General features: G+C 52.3%; 3 protein-coding genes across 5 annotated transcripts in view; 2 read left to right on the top strand and 1 right to left on the bottom strand.

Annotated features, from left to right (window-relative positions):
• Window positions 1-11,642, top strand: part of POLE (DNA polymerase epsilon, catalytic subunit) — a 68,430-nt gene extending 56,788 nt beyond the window's left edge. For both annotated transcript variants that reach the window (XM_037817063.1, XM_037817064.1), the window contains exons 46-49: window positions 8,863-9,063; window positions 9,502-9,627; window positions 11,025-11,114; window positions 11,215-11,642. In XM_037817063.1, the coding sequence (XP_037672991.1) occupies window positions 8,863-9,063; window positions 9,502-9,627; window positions 11,025-11,114; window positions 11,215-11,328 (531 nt within the window). In that variant the 3' untranslated portion in view covers window positions 11,329-11,642. The remainder of the gene's footprint in view (window positions 1-8,862; window positions 9,064-9,501; window positions 9,628-11,024; window positions 11,115-11,214) is intronic.
• Window positions 11,643-14,405: 2,763 nt separating this feature from the next.
• P2RX2 (purinergic receptor P2X 2) lies at window positions 14,406-18,014 on the bottom strand. 2 transcript variants are annotated; one of them, XM_037817106.1, is made up of 12 exons: window positions 17,244-18,014; window positions 16,957-17,092; window positions 16,785-16,856; window positions 16,626-16,701; window positions 16,456-16,552; window positions 16,246-16,326; window positions 15,987-16,125; window positions 15,571-15,701; window positions 15,354-15,444; window positions 15,212-15,277; window positions 15,058-15,135; window positions 14,406-14,878 (listed from the first exon to the last, which is right to left on the bottom strand). In XM_037817106.1, exons 1-12 carry the CDS (start codon window positions 17,411-17,413, stop codon window positions 14,774-14,776), a joined length of 1,242 nt encoding a protein of 413 aa, XP_037673034.1. In that variant the 5' UTR covers window positions 17,414-18,014; the 3' UTR covers window positions 14,406-14,773. The 2 variants fall into 2 exon arrangements, with proteins under 2 accessions (XP_037673034.1, XP_037673033.1); XM_037817105.1 differs by lacking the exon at window positions 14,406-14,878 and having other exon boundaries at window positions 14,894-15,135; window positions 15,987-16,107.
• LRCOL1 (leucine rich colipase like 1) overlaps window positions 17,620-22,378 on the top strand; it is a 27,691-nt gene continuing 22,932 nt past the window's right edge. The window contains exon 1 of the mRNA XM_037817107.1: window positions 17,620-18,015. The gene's annotated coding sequence lies outside the window, so the exon portion shown is untranslated. The remainder of the gene's footprint in view (window positions 18,016-22,378) is intronic.

Below are 22,378 nucleotides of genomic sequence, written 5' to 3'. Positions count from 1 at the left end.
ATGACACTTCTACATAAAGACCGTGCCAAGTGCGTCCACAGCCACTTAGCATTCTCCCGGCGAGCTGCATTTCACCACGCCGCGCAGTGCCCCGAGGTTAGGTGGCCCCCTTGAAATCTGTCTGTGTGAAAGGAATATCATTAGTGAACACCTTTAATTCCTCTGTTCACTTCCAAGCTTCTGAAATTTGTTTTTTATTAAGGTATGACTTCCCCCCCATTTTGAGAGTACAGCCTGAGTTTTGACAAAGGCACATGTGCCCACCACCTCTGCCCCATCATCCCCCAAATTCCCGAGGTCCCCCCAAGACCTGGCCGCTGGGAGCCACTGATCTCGTCCTCTGTCCCTGTGGTTTTGCCCCCGGAATATCATATAAATGGACTCCTCTATTGTGTCGCCTTTTGGGTCATTTGAATCATCCGTGTGCACATCCACAGCTCACTCCTTTCCGTTGTGTGGATGTTCCGTGGTTTGTACGTCCGTCCAGAGGTTGAAGAGCATCTGGGTTGTTTTCACCTTTGGCGATTATGAATCAAGCCATAAACATTCTCTTACAGGTTTTTGTGACCCTAAGTTTTTGTCTTGAATAAAAACCTGGGGGTAGAGGAGCTGGGTCACGTGGTGAGTGTTGGGCAGCAGCTGTAGGAGACGGCTGACCTGGACGAACTTCCTCGCCGGAACCCGGCATCGTTCGTTTTTCATTTTAGCTGTTCAAACGTGTGTGATGGTGCTTCATTATGTTTTCAAGTTGCATTTCTCTAGTGGCCGACGATGTTGAGCCTCTTTTCATGTGTTAATTCATTATCTGTGTGTCTTCTGTTGAGATGTCTGTTCAAAACCTTGGCCCATTTGTTTTTTTATTGGGTTTTTGTTATTGAGTTTTAACAATTCTTTATATATTCAGGGTATAAATCGTTTATCAGATATATTATTTGTAAATATTTCTGCATGGGTTTTGGCTTGCCTTCCTACTCTTAACTGTATTTTTCAATGAGCAGATCTTGATTTTGATCCAGTTTATCAACTTTTTCCCTAATGGATTATGCTTTTGGTGTTGTATAGAAAAAATCTTTGCTTTAACTAGGTTCACAAAGATTTTTTTCCTATGTTATAGAAGTTTTATAGTTTTACAGTTAGGTCTGAGATCCATTTAGAATTTTTGTATTTTGCATGTTATAGATTGATTCATATTTTTGCATATGGATATCCAGTTATTCCAGTCATTTGTTAAGAAGCCTATCCTTTCCCCCATTAAATCATCTTTGCCCCTTTTTCAAAACTTAGTTGCCCATACAAAGTAAGTGTCTATTTCTGGACTCTCCCCTTTGTTCTGAATATCTGTCAGTTCACCACCACCATGCTCTCTTTATTACTGTAACTTTATAATATGGCTTTAAATCAGTAGTGGGGAAGCTTCACCTTTATTCTTTTTCAAAATTATTTTAACTATTCTAGTTCCTTTCCGTTTTTATATAATTCTTTGAATCAGCATATCGATTGCTAACAAAAAAATCCTTCTGAGGTGTTTCTTGGAATTGTTTTGGATTGATAGATTCATTTAGGGAGAATTAACTTCTTAACAATGTTGGGACTCCCAGCCCACAGGCCAGTGCATCTTCCCATTTACTCAGGTGTTCTTTGATTGCCTTCATCGACGCTTTGTGGCTCTCAGCACATTGAACATATTTACCCCCAAGGTTTCCATACTTTTAGATGCTCTTGTAAATGGTACAGGATCTACCTTGGAGAAATGATGGGTTTGGTTCCAGGCCACTGCCATAAAGTGAATATTGCAATAAAGCGGAGCACATGAATTTTTTGGTTTCCCACTGCACAAAATGTTACGTTAATGCTATATTGTCATCTCTTAAATGTGGATTAGCATTATACCTAAAAGACAATGTACACACCTGCTTTAATTTCCCAGGCTGCTCAAGCAAATGCCAATGGAATGGTTCGGCTTAAACAATGGGAATTTAATTGCTTACAGTTTTGAGGCTAAAAGAAGGTCCAAATAAGTCATCATCAAGGCAATGCGTTGTCCCCAGAGACCAAGGTGTGCTAGGGGTGGCTGCTGGTGATCCCTGGTCCTTAGCTTGTCCTGTGTCTGGTCTCTCCCTTCTCTTGCAGTCTGCTGATGTTCAACTTCTGGCTGTCCCCTCTATGGCTTTTTTCTCTGTGTCTGAGTTTCATGGTCTTATGAAGGACTCAGTGATAGAATTAAGACCCATCCTGATTGAAGTGGGCCACACCTTAGCTGAAGGCATCTCATCAAAAGATCCACTTACAGTGAGTTCACACCTCCCCGGGAATGGATTAAGTTTAAGGACCTGTTTGCTGGGGTACATACAGCTTCAAACCATCACAGTACTTTAATTTAAAATTACTTTATTGCTGAAAAATGCTAACCACCATCTGAACCTTCAGTGAGTCATCATCCTTTTGCTGGTGGAGGGTCTTGCCTTGATGTTGAGGCTGCTGATCGATCAGGGTGGTGGTTGCTGGAGGTTGGGTGGCAGTGGAATTTCTTAAAATAAGTGACAGCCATGAAGTTTGCCGCATATATTGGCTCTTCCTTCCATGAAAGATTTCTCTGTAGCATGTGGTGCTGTTTGATAGCATTTTATCCACAGAAGTTCTTTAAAAATTAGAGTCAGTCCTCTCCAACCCTGCCACTGCTTCATCAACTAAGTTTGTTTAATATTCTAAATCCTTGGTTGTCATTTCAACAACATTCACGGCATCTTCACCAAGAGTAGATTCTATCACGGGAAACCACTTTCTTTGCTCATCCTTGAAGCAACTCCTCATTGGTTAAATTCTTATCCTGAGATTGCAGCAACTCAGCCACATCTCCAGGCTCCTCTTCTAATTCTACTTCTCTTGCTGTTTCCACAACATCTGCAGTTACTTCCTCCACTGGAGTCTTGAACCCCTCAAAGTCATCCAGGAGGGTTGGAATCCACTTCTTCCTATTGATGCAGGTATTTTGACCTCCCATGAATCACAGATGTTCTTAATAGCATCTAGAATGGTGAATCCTTTCCAGGATTTCCATTTCCTTTGCCCAGATCTGCAAAGAAGTCACTATTATAGCTATAGCCTTACCAAATGTATTTCTTCAATAACAAGGCTTGAAAGTTGAAATTACCCCTTGATCCATGGGCTGCAGAATGGATTGTGTTAGCAGGCATGAAAACAACGTTCATCTCATTGTACATCTCCATCAGCGCTCCTGGGCGACCAGGTGCCTTGTCAATGGGCAGCAGGTTTCAGCGTTGGGTGAAATACTGGGTTTGCTATCCACTAAACCATGTTGTAAACAGATGTGCTGACATCCAGGCTGTGTTGTTCCTTTTACAGAGCACAGGCAGAGTCAACCTAGCAGAATTCCTAAGGGCCCCAAGATTTTCAGAATCGTAAATGAGCACTGGCTTCAACTTAAAGTTAGCAACTGCATTAGCCGCTGACAGGAGGGTCAGCCTGTCCTTTGAAGCCCTGAAGTCAAGCATGGACTTAACCTCTCTAGCCAGGAAAGTCCTAGAATGCATCTTCTTCCCACAGAAGACTGTTACATCTACATCCGAAATCTCACTTGTGGAGTGATCTTCATCAGCGATCTCAGCTCGACCTTCGGGATGACTTGCTGCAGCTTCCGCGTCAGCACTTGTTGCTTCACCTTGCACTTTCATGTTATAGAGGCAGTTTCTATCTTGAAACCTCGTGAACCCACCTCTGCTAGCTTCAGATTTTTCTTCTGCAGCTTCCTCATCTCTGTCTTTGCAGAATTGAAGAGTGTTCGGCCTTGCTCTGGATTAGGCTTCGGGAATATTGTAGCTGGTTATGTCTTCTATCCGGACCACTGAAGCTTTTTCCACATCAACAGTGAGGCTGTTTGCCTTTCTTATCGTTCACACATTCCCTGGAGAAGCTCTTTTAGTTTCCTTTGAGAATTTTTCCTTTGCATTCACAACTTGGCTGACTGGTGCGAGAGGCCTAGTTTTCAGTGTGTCTCGGCTTCTGACATGCCTTTCACCCCAAGCTTACGCACTTCTAGCTTTTGATTTAAAGTGAGAGGTGTGCAGCTCTTCGCTGGAATACTTAGAGGTGATTGCAGGGTTATTAATTGGCCTAATTTAGGAATTACTGTGTCTCAAGGACTGGGGAGGCCCAAGGAGAGGGAGAGAGTTGAGGATATGGCTGTTGGGTGAGGTAGTCAGAACACCCAACATTTATCCATTAAGTTCACAGTCTTAAAGGATGTGGTTTGTGATGCCTCAAAACATTTACAATAGTAGTGTCAATGATCACTGATCACAGATATGACAATAATGAGAAAGCTTGAAACATCACGAGAATTACCAGAATGTAACGCAGGTACATGAAGAGAGCACACATGGTTGGAAGATGGCGCCAGTGGTGGCTTGGCAGGGTTGCCACGGTTTCCAGCTGTTATTCATAAAATACAGGAACGGGATTTTGTGCATTGACCTTTGGTGTCGGGCTGACGCTGCCCCGTGAAAGGACTGGGAGTGCCCCCTCTTCTCTTTTCTGGAAGATACTCTATAGAATTAGCCTTATTTCTTCTTCAAATGTTTGGTAGCATTTACCAATGGAGCCTCTTTTCCTTTTTTACTCTCTCTCTCTTTGTTCAATTTAGGCTATTTTCTGTTTAAGTGCAGTGTATGTATTTTTAAACATAACAGGGTAGCATGCTGTCTGCTGGCCTTTTTCACTTAGTTAGCAACATTTTTCCATGTTATTAAATACTCCTTCCCCGCATGTTGAGAGCAGTCGTGTTTTGTCGTGTGGACAGATCCTTGTGATCCCTTGCCCCACATTTGGATGCTTATGTGTTTTGTTTTTTTTGTTTGTTTGTTTTTTTTTTTTAAATAAATTCAAAGTTACAGGAACAGTTGCAAAAACAATACAAACCCCATACACAGAACTCCAGCATTCCCTGACCCACTTCCCCTGATACCCCAATCCACCAACTTTAACATGCTGTCACATTGCTATTTCTTTCCCTCCCTTCCTCCCTATCATCCATCATCTGTTGCTCTGTCTTCTGAACATGAGAGCTAGCTGCACACATCCTTGAACAAACACTATAATTCACATGTACAATTCCCATGAACAAGAACATTCTTTTATGCAATCCCATTAAATGCAGCTAAGATGTACAAGAGATTCAACATTGATAAAAAGCTTACATTCTATGTTTCCTTTTTTTTTTTTTCCTTATGTCTCAACTGTGTCCCTTTGAGCCTCCTGTCCTCCATCCTCAGATCCCATCCAGGGTCATCCTTGGCATTCAATTGTCATCTATTTAGACTGTCTTTTTTTTTTTTTTTTTTTCCTCAGTTATGGCAACATATATACAGCCTAAATCTTCCCATTCCACCCCCTCCCTAGCATTCCATTAGTGGGATTAATCACATTTAGAATGTTGTAATGCTATCTCTCTTCCACTGTCCATTACTAGAAATTTCCCTTCACCTCAAACAGCAACCCTACACTCGTTTCTTAACTCCCCATTGCCCCTTTCCCCATTTCTCTTAACCCATACTCTACTTTTCGTCTCTATGGTCATATTCTCTGATAATTTCTTTGTGTTTACTGTGGGGCTTAAAATTAACCTCTTAAATCCATATCAATCTTGTTTTTCTTTGATACTAACTTAAATAGGACACATAAACTATGTTCCTATACTCCTCCATTACCCCACCTTTATATAGTTCTTGTCAAAAATTACATATTTTACATTGAGTTCAAAACCACTGATTTATCATTAGAGTTTGTGTATTTTATATCATGTAGGAAGTAAATAGTGGAGTTACAATTCAAAAATTATTGACTTCTATTTGTATTCCATTGTGGTCGGAGAATGTACTTTGAATATATTCAATTTTTTTTTTTTTTTTTAATTTATTGAGGCTTGTTTTATGTCCCAGGATATGGTCCATTCTGGAGAAAGATCCATGATCACTAGAGAAAAATGAGTGTCCTGGTGATTTGGGATGTAAGGTACTATATATGTCTGTTAAAATTCTCTATAATCTCTCTCCTGTCTTTGTTCTCTGTCAGTAGGGCTCCCTTTAGTATCTGAAGTACGGCGGGTCTCTTATTGGTAAAGTCTCTCAGCATTTGTTTGTCTGTGAAAATTTTAAGCTCTCCCTCAAATTTGAAGGAGAGTTTTGCTGGATAAAGTATTCTTGGCTGGAAATTTTTCTCTCTGAGAATTTTAAATATGTCATGCCACTGCCTTCTCGCCTCCATGGTGGCCGCTGAGTAGTCACTACTTAGTCTTATGTTGTTTCTTTTGTATGTGGTGAATTTCTTTTCTCTTGCTGCTTTCAGAACTTGCTCCTTGTCTTCAGTATTTGACAGTCTGATCAGAATATGTCTCGGAGTGGGTTTATTTGGATTTATTCTTTGGGTTTATGGTTTGTGTATTTTATATTGTGTAGAAGGTTCGGGAAGTTTTCCCCAACAATTTCTTTGAATACTCTTTCCAGACCTTTACCCTTCTCTTCCCCTTCTGGGACACCAATGAGTCTTAAGTTTGGACGTTTTATTTTATCTATCGTATCCCTGAGATCCGTTTAGATTTTTTCAATTTTTTTCTCCATTCTTTCTTTTGTTCTTTCATTTTCTGTTCTGTGGACTTCTAGGACACTGAGATGTTGTTCAGCTTCCTCTAGTCTTATATTGTGAATATCCAGAGTCTTTTTAATTTGGCCAACAGTTTCTTTTATTTCCATAAGATCTTCTGTTTTTTTATTTACTCTTGCAATGTCTTCTTTATGCTCTTCTAGGGTCTTCTTTATGTCCCTTTTATCCTGCTCCATGGTCTTCTTCTTGTCCTTTATATCCTGTGCCATGTTTTCGTTCCTCGATTGTACTTCTTTGATTAATTGTGCCAAGTACTGTGTCTCTTCTGATATTTTGATTTGGGTGTTTGGGATCGGGTTCTCCATATCATCTGGTTTTATCATATGCGTTAAGATTTTCTGTTGTTTTTGGCCTCTTGGCATTTGCTTTGCTTGATAGGGTTCTTTCAAGTTGTAAAAAAAAAAAAATACCAATCTAATTTTTCAGAAATACAAGTTGGTGGCATACACTTTCTCTAACTAACCAGCAGATGGCATCTGCGAGTCACCTATACCCCTCAAGTCAGTTCTCCCTAACTCTGTCTCTGTGGTGTGTGAGGAAATTACTCTTGTGGGGTTCAGTTGGTGAACTCAGTTTAGGTTTGTTGCTGGGGCTATCTGTCCTGAATATGGGGCGTGTGTCTGGGTGGCTAGGGAGGCAGGGCGGCTTTAATATTCAAACCCCCCAGGTGTTCCCAGAGAATCAAGGCTGTTGCAAGAGTGTAAGCCTTCATTTCAGTTCTGCCCTAGACCCTCTCTGTCACTGACCCACAAACCACCGGCATTGACATAGCGTCCCTGGGTTCTCCGAGCGGGCCCCCCTTCTCAGCTGTGATCTTCCAGGACCTCTGCTGAGGGAAGGCTGTGCTGTGTCACAAGTGCATGCCGTCCCTCAAGGGAAGCCCCGGGCCATCTCAGCCTGATGCAAAGATGGCCAAACAGGGCATCTCAAACCCCGCCCCCCCGCCTCACACAGTTCCTCCTTCCCAACTCTGGGACAACTGGCACGGCTCTGGGGTGTGGGCACGGCCCCGGGCAGGAGTTTCTCCAGCCCGCCGGGGAGCCAGCTGCAAGCTGCGGGGTTTCTTTCTCCTTCCGGCTCTCCCATCTGCCCCCCTGGCCCTGAGGGAATCTGCAGTGGGTATCCTCCACACCAGACACTGAGAGGCCAGCTCAGCCCGCTCCTGCCGTGCTTCACTGTGTGGTTCCCACCATTGTAAATGCAGCCGCTCCTGGGTTTTTCCTTTTTTTTTTTAAAAGAAACAGTCGATCTCCAAACGCAAACCCAGCTAAGGGGTGTGTCTGGTCCTCCCTGGACCTGTTTAAATTAAAAGGGCAAGTCAGCCCATAAAGAAAGTGGACTCGGATCGCGGCGGGGGCTATCACAAGGCTGGACCAGTGGTGGGCTTGTCTGTCTCCCTGGTCTTGTTTAGCCACCGGCTCATAAAGGCAGGGCGTGCTTGAGGGGAGCAGTGGGGCCGGCCTCCCTCCCCCTCCTCAGGCCTCCCACCTTATACCAAGTAGGAATGAGGAGGAGGACAGGGAAGACAAGTCTGAAGCGTCTCGCTCAGGCGCTCACGGCAGCTGTGGGCCACTGTTAGTGATTCAGATCTTGGGGAAGGACAAGGGAATTTGACTCACTGGTCAGGCAGGCTCCAAATTAGCCCATAAACACAGTCTCCAGAAAACCATCCAGCCACGCTTGGTTGTGCTGTCAGCCCCGAGCAGGGCGGGGGGGGGGGGCGCCAGCATGTTGCGGGTCCCTCCCCCTCACTGTATGGACAGGGGGCCAACACATGCGCCTGCGGCTGAGCACCAGGCTCCTGGCTCTTTCTAAGAGCAGGCATGTGGCGAAGAGGCTTTTTATGCTGAACTCGGAGTCCCACCCCACAGAGGAGCTGAGCCTCCCTCCTTTGCAAAGGAGACTAGAAAGCTCTGTAAACTCGGGGCCACCTGCAGTTAGGTGCTTCAGAGTCACCTGGAGCTGCTGAAGCCTCCAAGGCCTGAACAGGGGAGGTCTCCACGTCCTCACGTGATTCCCGGCTCCCTGAGGCTCGAGAACTGACCTGGAGAAGTCAGCTCTTCCCTCTGCTGCTCCTGACGGAGCCAAGAAAGAGGTGATGCTGAGAAGGTCTCCTGTGGGGTCTCCCCATCCAGAGGGCGTGCAGCCTGGAGGCCTCAGGCCCCCCTGACGCGGGCTGTCCCACAGGTGCTGTCTCTGGACACGAACATCACAAACCAGGTGAACAAGCTGCACCGCGACCTGCTTCGCCTGGTCGACGTTGGCGAGTTCTCGGAGGAGGCTCAGTTCCGAGACCCCTGCCGCTCGTACGTGCTCCCTGAGATCATCTGCCGCAGCTGTAACTTCTGCCGGGACCTGGACCTGTGCAAAGACTCCGCCTTCTCTCAGGTGTGTGCCCCTTACTTGTGGTCCGAGCTGACAGGACAGGCCACTGGGCCTGCTCTCCAGGAGCCCTGACCCTCCACCACCACCAGCTTCCTGTGGGCTGTTCCTGCTGAGACCCTGCCAGCTTTCATGGGTTAGAGAAAGGCGCTGTTGCTGAAGCCGCTGTGCTGCCACGTGCTGGGTAATTGGCGTCATGTGACACGGGTGCACAGTGGCCACAACATGAGAGGGCCTGGAGCTGTGCCGTGCACACGCACAGCGACAGGCAGCACCCCACGAACCTGCCCTTCGCAGCCCTCTCCCTGCCCAGTCACTTCCCTCTTGAGACCTGCGCACGCCCCGTCGTGTCCAGCCCAGAGCGGCACTGCCGACGCGCGCTGCCTCTGGGGGCAGCTGGCAGAGGGCTGGGCAAGGAGTCACCATCCCCTTCTCTCTGCCTAGGATGGGGCTGCACTGCGTCAGTGGTTCTGCCCCAACTGCGGGGCCGCCTACGACTCCAGCATCATCGAGACTGCCCTGGTGGAGGCCCTGCAGAGGAAGCTGATGGCCTTCACGCTGCAGGACCTGGTGAGGCGCCGGGGCGTGGCGCTCGGGACCCGTGGCCCTCTGCCCGGTCACCACGGGGTTAGCCATGATGTGCACACCCTGGGAGCTCAGGTCCCGTGCAGGTGTCAAGTGGGAAGGCATCTCCCCTAGACGGGCCGGTGTGGTGTGCCCGAGCCCCTGAGTCAGCTGACCTGTTCTTGCACGTGTCGGACACCTGCATCGGGCCAGGTGCTGGCCTCATGGGGCTTTTCTAGTGGAGGGTTAGACAGTTAGCAAGATGAGTAAGATACATCCACGGTGGTAAGTCTAAGAGTGGATGGGGAAGTGTCTGTGCACGAGTGTGCGTGCGTGAAGCTGTGCGGTGTAGGTGGGTGGTGAAGGAGCTCTCGGGGGGGTGCCAGAGCGAGCTGTGTGGTCCTCTGGGGAGCGGGTTCCAGGCCGAGACCAGCCGGCACCAGAGGGACTGTGCCAGGGCACAGGCCATCGCGGGACCCTGAGATGAGGAGGAAAAGGGCGGGGGTGCTGCCTGGTTTGGACAAAGCCTGTTTTTAGGTCTTGGAAGACCACTCACACTGCTCGTTGAGTGAAGCTTGCTGAGCGTTGGGGGGATGCGTACGCTTGTGGGGCCGCTGTCTGGGCGTCTGGCACGCAGATGGCACCTGGGCCTTTTGGGAGCAAGAGGCCTTGCCCTCACCACTCTCACCTTGATGGCTTGTCCCTGTCCTGAACTTCCTATCAGTGGAATCTCACTGGGCTCAGCAAATTACGGCCTGGGGGCAAAATCCCACGCCAATCATGGTTTTTAACTTTTAAATGGTCAGAGGGAAAAATCAAAATAATAATAATGTTCTGTAACCACGAATTATAGGAAATGCAAATTTGAGTGCCTATAAATACAGTTTTTACTGGCTCACGGCCACACTCATTCGTTTGCTTGTTGTCCAGCTGCTCTAACCCAGGGGCAGAGGTGAGTTGTACGAGGCCATAGGGCTAGGAAGGCTAAAATTAAGTTTGTTCTTTTTCATTACTGAGTCCATTCCAGCATGTAAATAGACCTGATTTACAGGCTCCTTCCATTGTTGGTGGGCACTGGGCTTGATTTCTATTTTGGACTATACCAGATAAACCAGCAGAAGAATGCACACGTGATGTAATGACGTCTAGTAGACTCTAGTGGGGGTCCACGGGTGGGCTCAGCGCCCCGCGCATCCCCCAAGTGACACCTGTGTGTGTCCATGTGTCTGGCCACATGTGCACGCATGTGCTCTGGGCCTTTAAAGTTGCTGCAGTGCAGTGGGGGAGGTGAGTGGCCTGAGTGTTCCTGCCGGAGGCCGGGAAGAGCCCGGGCAGCACCCACGGGGCCTGCACAGCCGTGCCTGGGTCTCCAACCTCCCTCATCAGGCTCCTGCTCATTTCAGGTCTGCCTCAAGTGCAGGGGTGTGAAGGAGGCCCATATGCCTGTCTTCTGCAGCTGTGCGGGGGACTTCGCCCTCACCATCCCTGGCCAGGTGGGTCCTCTCTCCATTCCACCATCTGAGCCTCCACCTGGCCACTGTTTTCGTGTTCCTTGTGTAGGACTCGGGTCCAGCTGTCTGCTTACTCCTGCAGGTCTTCATGGAACACATTGGAATCTTCCGGAACATTGCCCAGCACTACGGCATGTCTTACCTCTTGGAGACTCTGGAGTGGCTGCTGCAGAAGAACCCGCAGTTTGGCCGCTAGCCTGCCCATGGCCCGAGGCCGGGCATCCTCCGTCCCCAGCCACGTCAGCCAGTCCGAGGGGAGCGGCTCCTCTGGTGGACCAGGCCACTGGCCGTCCGATTTTCTGAACTAGCAGCCCAGGTCCAGAGAAGAGGGGGCAGGCCGAGGAAAACAGGTTCTCCAGGAGCTTTCAGGTGGAAGCGTGTGGAAGCGTGAGCAGGCGGGCAGGAAAGGGCCCCTCTCCTGGGCCTTCCGTGGGCAGATGCTGCCAACCACGTCGGAGGATGTGGGTGGCCCCGGGTGCCTTCTCCTGGAATAAACACACTGTACCACCCTCGGCCCTCTGCTTCCTGCGCTTCGCAGGGTGGGGGCGGCAGGTGTGCCCATCAAGGTGGTTGACTGTGTGCCCTGGGGCCCCAGGGCTGAGCGTGGGGGAAAGGTGCAGCAGGGGGAGCTCGGGCCAGGGGGGTGCAATGGGGGGCTTGCCAGCCCAGCGGCTTCTCATGGGCAATGCCTGCTTGTCTTACTTAAGGCCCAAACCCAGGTTCTGCCTCGTCTGTCAGTCCTGACTCTGGGTGGGGATCTCCACCCTGAGGGACGGAGGGGCCCAGGTGTGCGTCATTTATCGCAGTGTTGCATCTATGCCGAGACCTGAGTTTTGGGAAGACTAGGTTCTTTTGGCTCTGAGGAAGGAGTGGGGGCTCTGGGGAGGAGGGAAACAGAACAGAAGCCACTTGCTCTGGCCGCCACTCCCAGCTCCAGAGGCTCAGGCCCAAGGCCCTTCCTGTGGCCGAGCAGGGCCGCCCCAGGGCACAGGCGTTGTCTTCTCACGTGTGCGTGCCCTTACCTTCTGGTCTGTGCTTCCTCCCGGCAGCGGGCATCTGTCTGTCCAGTGTGCTGAGGCTGCTGCAGGCAGGAGGGCTCTGTCCCCGCAGGCTGCTCTCCAGGGCCGGCCACCACCACTCTTTAAAGAGTATTTATTTTTAATTGGTAAAATATATACAACAAAAAGATACCACCTTAACCATTTTAGGTAGTCAGTTCTGTGAGGTTAAAGTACGTGGACAGTACCATGTGGCTTTCACTAGCACCTGTTTCCAGACTGTCTTCATCACCCTAAAGCAAAACTCGCACTCATTTAGCAATAACCCCCACCACGTGACCACTTTCTGAAGTGGAAAACTTACCTAATTTGTAAAGAGTCTGATGTTCCTGCCGAGCACCCACAGCTGAATGCAGAGCCGGAAGGATGTTTGCCGGTGTCAGTCGTAAGGGGCGGAGAGTTTTAGGCGCTGGAAGTGACCATTCTCCCTCCCGTAAACTCTTGCTTGGCGTCCTGGAGCCCGTGTGTGGGAAGAACCGATTCTCTGCTCTCCTAGGGTGTGAGCCTCTCTGCTCCAGGGTCTTAGGAAAGGGAGAAGAACCAGCCCTGTCCACTTCGCGGTTGATGAGATGCAGGCCTTCTCCTGTTCTCCGTCTTGAAGACCTCTTGTAAGACCGACAGGAAGCAGAAAAACAAGAACGTGGGCAGTTTAGGGAGGTGGCCAGGCTCCCGGGAAGCCAGACGACGAACCCTGGGCTCCCAGGAGGCCGCCCTTCTTGGAACTGCTGGTTCCTGGGGCCTGCCTGTCTGCTTTAAGCTTGTCTGTGCCATCTGGTTTCTCCAAAGGTTACTCCAAGTTTTATTGTGTGGGTGCTTGTTCTCTGGCACGAGATGAATACGTAACTTGGGGTCGGGGCAGTCTGGCCGCTGGGGAAGGCTCAGCCCGCAGTGCCACTGGGCGCCAGGCAGCAGTTGGATCTGACGCAAGAAACCCAAAGCTCCCGGCATGGCGGGAGCAAGAGTCAGAGAAGAGACCAAATCAAATTAGGCTGGAGAGGGAGGAGACGGCAGGCTAACTAGGTTTCCTGGAAGGGGCAGCATGAGGGCTGTGGAGGGAGCCAGGAGGAAAGTGATCCGGCCCCAGGGATTCCCGCGGATGCTGCCTGCTTGTTCCCGAAATCCTGTTGCAGGTGGGGGTGGGGGTGCAGCTGGGTGGCCGTGGCCAAACCTGGGGCTAGGGACAGGGCACCCCATTCCAGCAGCTCCAGGTAGACAGGGGCTTCCGCTAGTACACCTCGAAGCCAACTTCAGGGCGAGGGCTTTGGCCACAAGGGTGGGCTACGGTTTGCAGGGAGACCTGAGCTGGGCCAGGCTCTTGAGCTGTGTCCAGGAGCCAGACTGGAAAAGCCAGTTTCTCCAGCCTCAGGGTTGGTTATCTTGTGGACCAAGTGCTCAGGGTGTCACCGCATTCCGATGGCCTGAAAACTGATGCCCTAAGGATGGCTGGAGCCTGTTGGTGGGGGGCCCCTTGCAGGTTGGAAGTCTCTGCACCTGGCGGTGCCCCTCCCAGCCACCTCCTGCGCAATACCGCTGGGATCCTGGAGGTAGATGAAAAGAAACTCAGAGCTCTGGCCTCCGAGTCCAGGCCTGGGTCTGAACCCTGCTCCTCTTTAGCTTCGTGACCTGGGAGGTGGCTGCCTTTCCATGGGACTCCGTTTCCTTATCTGAAACGGAGGGTCGTACGCCGGCAGCGCACAGCCACAGTGCCGCAAAGATCTGTTACACGTCAAGCCCCTGGAGCTGGACCTTGCTTGAAAATGCTTGCTGGGAGTGGCTGCCAACCAAGCCAAGTTCTGGCTTTAGGCAGGTGCCAGTCTGAGCTGCTCCAGTGGCCTCTCCTGGCTCCAGGGGGCTGCAGGCCCTGACCCAGTTAACACCAGCTCCCTGTTCTGCGTGAATGTGGGGATAGGGACAAGCATTCTGATTTAGGAGCCTGTGGCTGCATCCGGTTCCCCTCTCCTCCCCCTGGCTCTGCTCTCCTCAGTGAGCTCGTATGGGGGGGGCGGGGACCTAGCCAGTGCCTGACGACGGGTCCTGAGCTCGGCAATGACCTGTGACCCCCAAGGCCGAGGTCTCCACACACACTGCAGGTGCCTAGTGAGGGGACACTGCCCAGACCGGGCACCCCTGGCCTCTTCCAGTCGGTGCAAGCCCAGAATGAAGATGCTCTTGCCCCCCACCCCCAAAAAAAGAGGGGGGCCGGAAGTTTCTAGTACAGGGTTTATTGGACTCTGAGCATGTTGTGGCTTCTTGGCTGCAATGGGGTTCTGAAGGCAGGGCAGCTGAAACACCCAGCACTGGGGAGGCAGGAGGGACTTGGAGGCCAAGCGGGCCAGGGAGAGGAAGGGGCAGGCAGGAGCTTGCCCCAGTCTGGCTACCCAGGTTGGGGGGTTGGGATGGGCAAGGGGGCGTGAGGGCAGGAGTGCAGCCCTTCTCAGCTGCACTGCCCCCTTCCATGGCGGGTCCTTCGGGCTCCTGGCTTTATGGAGAGGTGAGGCTGTGAGAGTGTGTGGGCCAGGCTCCCCCAGACCCCACGAGACCAGGTCTGCAGCTTGATGTGTTGGGCAGGCAGGTGCACGGGGCTCAGAGCTGGGCCAGGCCTTTGGGGTCCGTGGGCACGGAGCCCTGGTGGGGAGGCTCGGAGGCAGAAAGCCCTTGTCCTGGACTCTGCTCAGGGCCGGCTGCCATCTGCTCAGACCAGGGTGGGCGGGCTGGGGCTAGCTCTGCCCCTCTCCCCGCGAGCGGCCCGCCTGTCCCGAGGGAGGGCTGGGTGGTCGGTCCGCGGGGCGGGGCGGGGGCGGGGCCTGGCCCAGCACCAGAGCCAGGGTCACAGGCCAGCTGGCCGAGGAGCGCCCCGGCGTACACACCTTGTCAAACTTCTTGTGGCTGTAGACCTTGTTTTTGTTCATGAAGGTGAGCAAGATCCAGTCACATAGGAAGGAGCCCTGGGGGCCGGCAGAGAGCAGAGCTTATGGCCGGCAGGCCCCCCACCCCGCCCAGACCCCAGCCTGAGCTCCTTACCACCCCGATGGAGGTCAGTGCCGTGGCCAGGTTGATGATGGTGGGGATCAGGCTGAACTTCCCTGCCTGGGAGGGACGGGCTGGCCTCAGGGGCTGTTCCATGGCCCCTGGGCGGGGGCCCTGCACCCAGCAGCTGCCTTACCTGCCCGTGCACAATGACGTCGATGCGGATCCCGTAGGCTTTGATGAGAGTGCGAGTGGTGGTGCCATTTGCCTTGTAGTACTTGGCAAACCTGCAGCGGGAGCCGCGTCGGGGCCTGCTTCTGCTGCCCACCCAGGACTGGGGCCTTTGGGGGTCGTGGGCAGCTCTAGCAGGGGCTCACGCACCACCTGCCTGTTGGACCCCAGGCCAAGGATACCTGAAGTTGTAGCCGGATGAGGCTAGGACATGCTTGGGGTCGAGCCTCCGGAAGGAGTACTTGGGGTTGCACTTGGAGGCCGCCAGGTCCAGGTCACAGTTCCAGTTGATGATGACCCCAATGACTCCTCCCTGCAAAGGAAGCGAGGGGGGGCGGGAGAGGAGGGACCCTCAAGGGCCCTGGCCTGGGTCAGGGCTGACGGTCCAGCCCCTGAGCCATCCCAGAGCGCCAGGGCCAGCCCCGAGGCCAGGAGGGGCCGGGGGAGCAGGGCTGGGTGTGCACCCGGCGGCCCAGGTGCGAGGCGGCGTCAATAATTCAGCGGGCGCCACCCACACCCAGACTCCAGGCGATCGCCTTTCTCCGTCCTCTGCCCACGCGGGCCTTCTGGCGGCTTGGCCCCTATGCTCACCACTCACCTTCTGGGCAAGCTCCGTGAAGTTCTCCCCAGCCTGCTCCACGATGAAGCCCAGCTTGAAGATGGGGCAGTAGGGGTCCGAGCGCTCATCGAATGTGCAGTGCTTCAGGTAGCTGTCTGGCCTGTCGGCAATGTTGCCCCTAAGGGGGTGACCACCGGTCGGGTGGGGGTGAGAGGCAGGGGCCCCCCCCAAGGCTGGAGGGCAAAGGAGGTACGCCCCCACCCCACCGATCCCCTGTGACCCCCCTGCTGGCTCTTACTTGGAGAACTGGAATTTAGGGTAGTGGATGCTGTTCTTGATGAGGATGGTGAAATTGGGGGCCATTTTACCCAGAAATTGGCTGAGGAAGCACAGAAGACTTGTTTACCCCACCAGCAGCACCAAAAATAAACCACACACCCCCGGAGCAGGCCTCGTCTGGTCAGCAAGGAGAAAGGGCAGAAACACGGCGGGGTGGGCGTCTGCACACCTGACGGAGGCTCCGTCTTCCACGGGGCACCAGCCGGACACCTCACATGTCTTGGCGGCCCCGTGGTAGTAGGGTACGCAGCGCCCCGTCCGCAGCCCTGTAGGACAGACGGCCCGGCAGTGTTGGGGAGGGGGGCTCTGACCCCTCCCCACCGCCTGGCGCCCACTGACCGTTTCCCAGCATGTCCAGCTCCCCGGCCACACAGTCATCGTCCGAGTGGCAGGTGGCGTTGCTGACCCTTATGCTCTAGAGTGGAAACGGGTTCTCAGGGGTTCTGACAAGCCTTCCCCTGCCACACCGTAGCTTGGCTGCTTAGCACCAAACTTCACCTCAGGGCAGGTTCCGAGGGTCTGGAAGGGGGTGACCTCAATTCTGGTGATGATGCTGAACACGCTGCCCCCCTGGGTGGGAAAGCAGAGGTCGGCACGGCAGGCCCCCTGCCCCCTGGTGCCCACCCTTGTGCTGCTTGAGGCTGGGGGCCCGCCGCGGGTCAGGTCGCACCTCGGGGGGCTTCACGTACTCCTCCACGTCCCACACTTTGTGCTCCGACGTGGTGATGCCTTTGACCTTGGTGATGACGGAGCTTTCCGGGCCTGTCTCGCTGTCCTGGTAGCTTTTCTGCACGATGAACACGTACCTATGGGGACAGGGGTCCGGGCGGCTCTGGAGGCGACCGGGGGCTGGCGCCGCGGCGGCACTAACTGGGGAGCCAGGCGGGACCCTCGGGGCCACCCGGAGGGACCCCGCTGCCCCTGCCCCTGCCCCCCGCGCGACCTCGGCCCGCGCACCACACGAAGTAGAGCAGGATGAGCAGCTGCACGGCGCGGTAGACGATGCCCAGGCGCCGGTTCTTCACCACCACCACCTTGGAGGTCTCGTAGTCCCAGAGCGTCGACCAGCAGCCCCGGGCCAGGCGCCGCGCCCCGGCCGCCCAGCGGGGAGACGTGGGCTCCGCCATGGGCGCGGGGTGGCCCTTCGGCCCCGCTCGGTGCCCCGCGCTCCCCGGCGCCGCGGGACCCCGGCTCAGCGCGGGGTGGGGGGCGGGGGCGGGCCCGGCGGAGGCCCCACCTCCTGGGCGTGCCCCGGCGCGGGGAACGTGGGAGAGGCGGAGACGGGGCGAGGAGGGGGTCCGGGTGAGCCCCGGGGGGGGCGGGCTCTGGGGGGGCCCGGGCGCGGTGCGCCCCCTCCTCCCTGCGCGGGAGCTTGCCTTAGGGCCCGGGAGGGGCGCAGAGCGGCCGGCGGCTGCGTGGAGTCTCCGCGCGGTGGCCGCCCGTGGAGGCAGCGCCGTCCGCGCAGGGACCGGGACGAGCCCCGGGGCGGAGCCGCGTCCTTCCCCGCCCCCCGTGCCTCGCTCGGCGACCACCGCGTTTGGTTTTCCACACTTGTTACCTCCCCCCCGCGCCGTTGCTGGGAGGCAGACGTAGACGTCGTAGAATTTCAGCAGAGTGGCCACTTCTCCACGGCTGGACGGGGGTGTGGCGGCGGGTCGGGGGGCCGCGCTCACCGCGAGCGGAACCTCGCTCCGGGGCCGCTCACCTGCCTGCGGCCACCGGATGTCGCGTAAGTGGAACCTGCGTTACGGACTTCCCTGGCGGGCCCCCGTGCCTCGGCATCGTCGCTGTCGGCTCATCCTGGCCGGTAGTTGGCCGCTTCTCCTGCGGGGCTGTTTTCCGCCGCGTGCGCACACCGGCGCGCTCTGGTCACCTGTTGCTGGGCCTTTGGGTGGGTTCCAGGTTTTTGCTGTTGCACACAGCTGCTGTGCATGGACTTGTGCTCCCGTTTCTCTGGGTTAGCCCCCCCAGGAGCGGAGGGGCCGAGCACCCGGGAGGTGTGCGTCTGCCTTCCCAAGTCACTGTCCGACTGTCCCCCCAAGTGGCGGCACCTCTGCTTTCCGCAGCGGCAGGTGTCGTTGATTTCCTCCGCGTGGGTGGGAAGTGGTGTCTAATTCAATTCCCCTTTCCCTGTTGACGTACGATACGGAGCATTTGCATGTCTTCTTTGTGATGTCTCCGGTTCACTTTTGCCCATTTTTAAAATGAATTGTTTTCTTATTGAGTTTTGAGAGTTTGTTTCCAGAAACCAATTGAACAGAAACGTATTTAAAGAGAAGGATTTTCCTCCCCCTGCACAAGTTCACGGGACCTGGGAGTGGGGGAGGGAGGGGTCTGCAGGGCCTCCCGCCCCTTCTCTTAGAGGGGCTGTCGAGGGGAGGGTGGGGAGCCCGAGGGGCTCAGTGTGTGGTGCGCGGGGCGGGGAGGGCAGGGGACGGCACGACCTCCGTGGCACCTCGAGCCGGAGCACCCCTTCTGGTCGCCTCGCTGTGGGTGCAGAGTCCTGACTCCTGACTCCGGCCCGACCTTCCCCAGCCCGGGACCGCGCCCTTCAGCCCCTGGGTCCTACCGCCCCTACGCTCCTAGCGCACTCCTCCTTGCACTTTTCTGGTGCGTGTGTGTGTGTGTGTGTGTGTGTGTGTGTGTGTGTTTTATAATGTTTTTTTATTGTAGAGTAAAACGTATATATATAAAAGTGGTCACAAGTGGTTAGTAAGCAAATTCAAAGAATATTATAGGTTTATAGATTACAATTCCACAGTTTCTGTTATTTCCTCTGGGGCGTGTTGATCGTCTTCGCGTGCCCATCTCCAATGCGGTGACCCGACAGCAGCGCGCCCGCCTGGGGTGCACCAGCCCCTCGCACGGAATGTGGGCAACCCTCCCGGGCCTGCCCGGCCTCACCCCTGGGCTCTCCACCCTGACTCCCTCCTGCTCCAAGACACCCCCGGAATCGTCCACACTCTTTCCTGTATCTGCAATATTTCCCTCTTCCTCAACAAAAAATGCTCTGATATCTCCCACATTAAAGCAGACGTTCTGCAGGTTACATGGGCCATGCCAGCTTTGGCTTATTTCAGCTTCTCTTCATAGCAAATCCGTATGGGAGAGTTGTTGGCTTTCAGCTTTTCTGGACCTTCCCCTCCTCCCCTGAGCTCACTACAACAGGCTCTCCCTGCAGCCGGCCCAGCCACCAGCAGCCCCAGGCCCGTCATCGGCGCCCACGGTCCCAGCCTCGCCCTCCTCACCCGCCGCCTTGGCTCTCCTGCTGCCTCCCTGACTGCGTCTTCTCAGGCTCCTTTGTTTTTCCTCCTTGCCTCCCAGACCTCTGAACCTGGAAGCTTTATCCTCAGGTGAGGGGTGACCATCCCTTCCTTGGTCGTAGAGACCACGGCTACAGTGGCAGCTCCCACGTTACGTCCTGCCCTCTCTCCACATCCATGTGGGCTCCTCAGCACTATCCCAAACGCTTAGGAAGCATTTCGGCATCGTCGGTGCAAAACAAAACTGGATGTTCACCCCTTCGGGCCACTGCTCTTGCAGACTTTCTCATCTAGGAAAATGATTTTAAATCCTGTTAAAACCTTGTATTGATCCTTAGCTCCTATTATCCCCATCTAAGCCATCTGCAAACAAACCATAAGGGCTTTACCTTCAACAATATACAGCAGCAACCCAATTGAAAAGTAGATAAAGGGTATGAGTAGACATTTCTCCGAAGAAAATATACCAGTGCTCAAAAGCACATGGAAAGATGCTCTGCATCCTTAGTGGTCAGGGGAGTGCAAATCAGAACCACAGCGAGGTACCACTTCATACCCACTGGACTGGCTGTGCTAATAAGGACAGATAGTAAATATTGGCAAGGGTATGTAGAAATTAAAACCCTTGTGCCTTGCTGGGGAAATGTCAAATGGCATCGCTGATGTAGAAAACAGTTTGGCAGTTCCTCAGAAAGTTAAATCTAGAGTTACATGACCCAGCAATTTCACTCCAAGGTATGTACCTGAGAGGGATGAAAACAGGTATTCAAACAAATGCTTGTACACAAAGGTTCGTATCAGCACTATTGTCAATGACCCAAAGATGGAGACAGCCCAAATGACCTTCAACTGATGAAAAGTTAAGCAGAACCCAGCATATCCATACAGTAGAAAATCACTCAGCCGTGCAGAAGAGTGACGTGCTGACACATGCTGCAATATAGATGAACCTGGGAAACATTAGGACACCTGAAAGAAGCCAGTCATAAAACGTCACATATTGTATGGTCCATTTGTATGAAATGCTCAAAACAGGTAAATCCACAGAGACAGAAGTAGCTTAGCGGTTGCTGGGGGATGAGGAGAGAGGAACTGGGGGTGTGACTGCTTACAGTATATAGGGTCTACTTTGGGGATGCTAAAAATAATTTGGAACTAGATAGAAGTGACGGTTGCACATTGTGCATGTAAAAATGCACTGAATCCTACACTTAAAGACTGATTTTATGTTATGTGAACTTTACCTCAATAAAAAGCAACAGGAAAAATATAAAGCATTAAATTCTTTCTCACCATCAATTCTCACCTCTTCCTTGATTTAGGTGACCAACATCTTTTAAAAATTTTTTTTTTATCTTGAAATACTTCGGACTTACAGGACAGTTAGAAGAATAATACAAGCCCATAGAAATACAGAGAACTTCAACCTACCCCTCTCCCCGTAGATACCCAGACACAGCGATGTTACATTTTGCCACATTTACCTTGTCCTTCTATCTGTCTGTCCACCCAGCCATCTGTCTGTCATCCATTTTCTGGACACTTGAGTGTAGGTTGTATATATCATGCTCCTTGAACACTTAATACTGCCAAGTACGTTTCCTAAGAACAAGGATATTCACTTGTGTAACCACCTTAAGTGCAATTATCAAATTCAAGTAATTTAACATGGATATAAAGCTTAGTTTATATTCCAGTTTTTCCTATGTCCCAGTAATGTCCCTGTAAGCCTTTTCTCCTCCCTTGTTACATCCCATCCAGGATCATGTATTGCTTTTAATTGCCTTGTCTCTTCAGTTTCTCTATTTTTTTGTAATTGTGGGACCGTGTACAGAACATAAGCTTTCCCATCTCAACCACTCCCAAGCACACTGTTCAGTGGGATCATACTCGCAATATTATGGTGCCCTCACCACCTTCCGGTACTGGAACTTTCCCATCTCCCCAAACAGAAACTCAACACACATCGTGCATTAACTCTCCCGTTCCTCCTGCCCCCACTCCTGGCATCCTGTGCTTTCATTTCTGTCTCTGTGAGCTTGCATCTTCTCCAGTATTTTCTTTACAGTTACCATAGGGCTTAAATTTAACATCCTAAATCTATAACAATCTCATTTGCAACCATCTCATTTGCTTTGATTCGAACCTAACATCAGTAGTCTACACAAACTATGTCCCTGTACCCCGCCATCCTCCACCTTTATGTGGTGCTTGTCACAATTACATGTTTATACATTGAGTCTAAAACCAGTGATTTATCATTACATTTTATGCATTTGCCTTTTAGATCCTGTAGGAAGTAAAAAGTAGTGTTACAAACCAAAAAAATGGAATAATACTGGTATTTTTATTTACCCTCACCTGAGATGTTTATTTCTTCATGCGGCTTCAATCTATTGTCTAGTATTCTTTCCTTTCGACCTGCAGAACTCTCTTTAGCATCTCTTGTGGGGATGGCCTAGCTATTGTCTATCTGGGAATGTTAATGTCTCCCTCATTTTTGAAGGACAGTTTTGCCAGATATAGAATTCTTGGCTAGCAGTTTTTTTTTGTTTTGTTTTTTGCTTTCAGAACTTTAAATATGTTTCCCCACTGCCGTCTTGCCTCCAGAGTTTGTGATGAGAAGTCAGCACTTCATCTTATTGAGGCCCCCTTGTCCATGACTTGTTGCTTCTCTCTTGTGGCCTTTAGAATTCCCTCTTTATTTTTGGCATTGACAGTTTGATTTTAACAAGGTGCAGTGTGGGTCTGTTTGGGCTTACCCTGTTTGGAGTTCATTGAGCACCATGGATGTGTATATCCATAGCTTTTGTTAAATTTGGGAAGTTT

The sequence above is a fragment of the Choloepus didactylus genome, chromosome 23, assembly GCF_015220235.1.
Source record: "Choloepus didactylus isolate mChoDid1 chromosome 23, mChoDid1.pri, whole genome shotgun sequence".
Lineage (NCBI taxonomy): Eukaryota > Metazoa > Chordata > Mammalia > Pilosa > Megalonychidae > Choloepus > Choloepus didactylus.
Note: the sequence above shows the minus strand (reverse complement) of the source record. Positions and strands in the feature narration are given on the sequence as shown.